The following is a 5,223-nucleotide window of genomic DNA, read 5'->3' on the forward strand; positions in this document are numbered from 1 at the left end:
CCACAACAAAAACACATTATTATTATTATCGTCATCCCTCGTTTAAATCTTCATGAAGTTTTGGCGTCAGCGCTGGATTTGTTTTGGTGAAGATGCTTTGATGTAGTTTTTCTCATTTTCTTTTTCTCCCTCCTGTCTACATGTCTCTTTAACAATTTGGTCAATCGTCTTGCAGTGATTTGATCTATTGTTAGTTATTTCTGTGTTGATTCCGGCTCTTGTTCCAATATTTATCTGCAATAACATGAACGGCACTTTTGTACTTCTATTCATATTTGTGATGTTTAAGTGCTTTTTGGGCCACATTTGCAACAGCATCTTTTGCAGCTTCGGCCATTGGCTCAGCGTACTCAGACACCAGCGCTCCCACTGGTCCTCCTACAGCTGCTCCTATAGCTGCTCCTGCTCCTGCTGCCACACATATCACCGCCACACCGGCACTGAAACATAGAGCTACTCCTGCTCCTGCTGCTCCACCAAGAAAAGCCCCCAATATGGCTCCTATTACTAACCCTTTCACATTGTTCTTTAGTAAATTGTACACAGCCTCTTTGGCCTTTTTCATAAGTTTCTCCTCTGAGAGGTTTGGTGAGGATTTTTTTATTTCAGCTTTCTTTTCTTCTATTTGATGTTGCATCGTCTGCAGCATCTCGTTGGTGTAGTATCCTCCTCCGTTCTCTTTCACTGTTTGGTCGATGGTCTTCAGCAGTTGGCCGATGTGGTGCTGGTTGTTTCTGTACGGATCCTCCTGGTCTTTGTTCCAGTATTTATTATCGATCACACAACAACGGCCTCCACATTTATCCAACAGGTTTTTGAGGGATTTGTTCTTGTTCTCCTTCAACCAATCCTCGATCTTCATCTCCTCATCCAGTTGGTCTCCGTGAGTGAACACCACTGTGGTGTATTTCAGAGCCTCTGCACCAAAATACTCATTTACCATTAGGTTTACAATTTCCTCCTCTTGTGGAGTGAACCTTCCTAGTGGAAACACCAGCAGGAAGGCGTGGGGTCCAGGAGCGCACTCAACAATGCACTTGAGGAGCTCTGATTTCAACTCTTCACTATCTAAGTTGGTGTCAAAGAAACCAGGAGTGTCGATCAGCTGGATGCTTCTGCCATTGATGGTTTTGGTTTCGGACAAACAGAATCTTGTCCCAGAGTCTGCAGAACTGCCTACTTTGAATGTGTTTTTTTCTCCAAACAAAGTATTGGCCAAACTGCTCTTTCCTGTTCCACTTTTTCCAAGAAGCACAATCCTCCTGGTGTTTTCTCGTTTTTCTGAAATGAAGACACAAACATGAACGTTAACATAACTATTTCTTAACATTGTCTACAGTAACAGAGTCATAACAGATCAAACTGATCTGTCTGTGATGAAGAGGCTGTTTGTGAGAGAGACCACAGAGCAACTCATTGAAGAATGAGGAGGTATTTTCATTGACCTTAAGAAGCTTTCGACACGATGGATCACAAGATACAACTTCAGCCTTTTACTTTCTCTTTAATTGATCAAACCAGAAACACAGGACTCCAAGTTGAGTTGAAATCCACACCCTGTCTCAGACTCAATAGACAAACTCAGTAAAAACATCACATAAAAAGGTAATCAAAGAAAAACGTTATGTGGGTATAGGCCGATATGATCTGTTTTACATGACTGAGAAAAACTCCAGTGTAAGTGACAGAATGCTGATACTCATGATCAGAACCAGGTCAATCCAAAGAGACAGAAAAAAATTAATTTAATGAAATGTGAAAATATTCAAGGGGAAACTAACAATAGAAAAACCTGTGACCAAGATATTGACAGAAGTATAATGAGTTTCCATTTAAGGCAAACCTTTGGGCATCTAATGTTTACATTCTTTAAACCAGTTTGGTTTGTGTTTCATATTCTTTGAGTGAGTAATTCTGTGATAGCATCAGATGTGCTGTCAATAATATTATTTTGTTCATGAGGGTGATGAGTCTTATGTTACTTTCAAAGGCTGACAATGGAGACAATATTTAAACCAAACGTTTTGTCTTCACATGAGTTACTTTTACAAAATAAAAATGGCAGAGAGCAACTACATAATCACGGCGACAAACTATCAACAGATAATTATGTTTCAACACACGCGAAATGAAAGTAGTTCCCTCTTTTTTGTTTTTGCTGTCACAAGTGCAGATATGACAAAATTATTACATCTTCTAAAAACAAATAGCAGTTGGTTTGGATCCCCTTTGCTAATTTAGTGTGTTGAGTTGTTTTAATTAATTTGTGTAAATTATATCTTTTCTAGTCTTGATCAGTTATAATGGAACATGTGCTGTGGGACAGTATTCAGATCAGAAAGGGCCTATTGGTGCTTACTTCAGCTTAGTCACGGCAGCTTTTACCATTTTTTACTTATTGTGCGGTGCAACATGAGTGGGCAAAATTGTGTTTCTTTTATATATATATATAAACATTGCAAAAACCTTTGTTGTCACTTCATCATTATGGGGTATTGTGTGTAGATTGAGGAGGGAAAACAAACTCATTTAATCAATTTTGGATCGAGGCTTTAACAGCAGGGGAGCCCAAACTTTTTGTCTCCGAGGGCCAAAATGAAAAAGTACCTGCGAGTCGAGGGCCAAACACGGTGATGTCAAGCACGAAAAACATATAACTGCAAATTACAAATGCAACTGTGGGCCATCTATGCAAATAACATAACAAATGGTAACTATGGCAAAAGCCTAATTTTAGTAGAACAAAATCAGCAATTGTAGCAATTTAGTGCAAAACCAAAAAACACCTGCATCTACAGCACCTACAGTGACTTTACCTCATTCGTTAACTCAAAGACATTAGAATATTTTGAAAGTGTCAGTTCAGCATCAATTCTTTTATAAGTCCATTTTTAACATATACTGTTGTTGATGTTAACCTTTGCAATAAAAGTTGGAAAACTGTGAAAGTTGATGCTACAACACTCTGTGATTAATAAACACCAAAACCAACAGTGTTTCCTTAACTTTGCGAAAGGAGTGAAACAGCGCCCCCAATTTGACGCTGGTGGTCAAAAAGTGAACTGCATCCATATTTACCATTGAGAATAAATGGAAGAGAGGCAGCGCAAAAGTAGGTCTCTCTCTGGCAGGCCAACAGAATTGTTTCGGCGGGCCAAATTTGGGCCGCGGACCCCGCTTGGGGCACCCCTGCTTTAACATATCTAACTTTGTGAAAGTGTTGGGGTGTATGTACCCCATGTGACACCCGGCTCCTCTCTTTAGCTTGAAAGCTCAATAATTGTTCAATTGAAAGTTTTCATCTAAAGCTCTAAAATGTCAGATGCATGAAAACTTGTCCCAACGTTTAAAACAGACAAATCTTGTCATGTCAATGTTTTTTGAGTGACTGAAAACATATCACAGAATGAGGATGTTCAACTTGATCTTTTCAATGTTATGTGTCATGTGACTAACCCATGTGACAAACTGCCCTGGTCTCAGTCCAGTGTGTGGACTGCCACAATGAAGCGGCGTTAAAGACTTTTTAAAATATCCGGATGGTAAAGCATGAGCGAGAGGAAAGTATAGTAAAGTAAACTATAAACAGACTTGAAAAAACAAAAACAAAAAAAACATAATTTATAGGACAATAAAACAGCTCTAGTTCAGAGAGTGATATTTCTGTATTTTACTGTATTTTATCTGTTAATTTGTTTGATACATTTTTTTAAATAATCTAAGAGAGAATGAGAGTGCTTTATTAAATTTTCATTTTTATTAATTTCAAATTATTTTTTATTTTGCTGACATTTCTACGAACGAGAGAAACCATAAAACACTTGATTTATGTGAGATAAATGGCTTAAAATCTTCTTGAATAGAGACAATTCATGCGGATTTTGAGTTTGGATTGTTTGGAATTAAGAGACAATGTAACAGCTTCAGTTCACTTAAAATAAGACAAAAACAGTTGAACTAAATGTCTCTGCCCTTTAGAGAAAATCATATTTTAAATGAATACATTTGCATTTACTTACGCGCCATGTCAGATCTGTGGACTCTCAAAGGCTCTGCTCCAAAAATGGTTCTGCGTCAAACTCTGCAATTTCAGCCTTTACTTTCCCTTTAACTGATCAAACCAGAAACACAAGTTGAGTTTTAATCCACGCCCAGACTCAGACTCAAAAGACAGACTCTGAGGTAAAAGCATCACATGAAAATATAGTCAAAGAAAAAATGTATGTGAATATACAGTGTTATCTGTTCCACATGGCAAATAAAATGTAAAAGTATAAGTTGATGCAGATACTGATGATCAGAACCGTCATGCACGAGCTGAATATAGAAGCTGCAGTTACATATATGACCTGAGGTGGCAGCATGAAATTACCAACTTGTATCTAAGATAAAAAATTGAAAAAAATATTCAAGTTGAAACTAGCAATAAATTAACTTGTGACCAAAGTAATAATAGAAAAATCAATAGCTTCTTTTTAAGGCAAACCTGTAATGTTGCGTTCTTTAAACCAGTTTGGTTTGATGCACCCATGTGACTGGAAAATATTATTTGACTGACTCATTCTGTGATAGCATCAGAAGAGCTATTAATAGGATATTTTGTTTATGAAAAAGGGTGACAGTGGAGACATTATTCAAATGTCACAAAGTGCAACATGGACAGCGCGTCACTGAAATGGTGTTTCAACACAAGCAAAATGAAAGTCGTTTCCTCAATACCATCCATCCATCCATTTTCTTCCGCTTTATCCGGGGCCGGGTCGCGGGGGCAGCAGTCTCAGCAGAGATGCCCAAACTTCCCGATCCACACACACCTCCTCCAGCTGTTCTGGGGGGACCCCGAGGCGACACCAGGCCAGCTCGGAGACATAGTCCCACCACCGTGTCCTGGGTCTTCCACGAGGCCTTGTCCCACTAGGACATGCCTGGAACACCTCCCGCGGGAGGCGACCAGGAGGCATCCGGAACAGATGCCCGAGCCACCTCAGCTGGCTCCTTTCGACGTGAAGGAGCAGCGACTCTACTCCGAGCTCCTCCCGGGTAGCTGAGCTCCTCACCCGATCTCGGAGGGTGCGCCCAGCCACCCTGCGAAGGAAACTCATTTCGGCCGCTTGTATTCGCGATCTTGTCCTTTCGGTCATTACCCAAATCTCATGACCATAGGTGAGGGTGGGAACGTAGATCGATCGGTAAATCGAGAGCTTTGCCCTCCGACTCAGCTCC

At 39.9% G+C, this 5,223-nt stretch overlaps 1 protein-coding gene across 1 annotated transcript; it reads right to left on the reverse strand.

The window, feature by feature from the left end:
* Positions 1 to 265: 265 nt before the first annotated feature.
* Positions 266 to 4,085, reverse strand: LOC306981030 (GTPase IMAP family member 7-like; the record flags this gene model as incomplete). Its single annotated transcript, XM_079580576.1, has 2 exons — positions 4,020 to 4,085; positions 266 to 1,281 (listed from the first exon to the last, which is right to left on the reverse strand). Exons 1-2 carry the CDS (start codon positions 4,024 to 4,026, stop codon positions 266 to 268), a joined length of 1,023 nt encoding a protein of 340 aa, XP_079436702.1. The 5' UTR covers positions 4,027 to 4,085.
* Positions 4,086 to 5,223: the final 1,138 nt, after the last annotated feature.

The sequence above is a fragment of the Gobius niger genome (assembly GCF_951799975.1).
Source record: "Gobius niger genome assembly, chromosome: 21".
Taxonomy (NCBI): domain Eukaryota; kingdom Metazoa; phylum Chordata; class Actinopteri; order Gobiiformes; family Gobiidae; genus Gobius; species Gobius niger.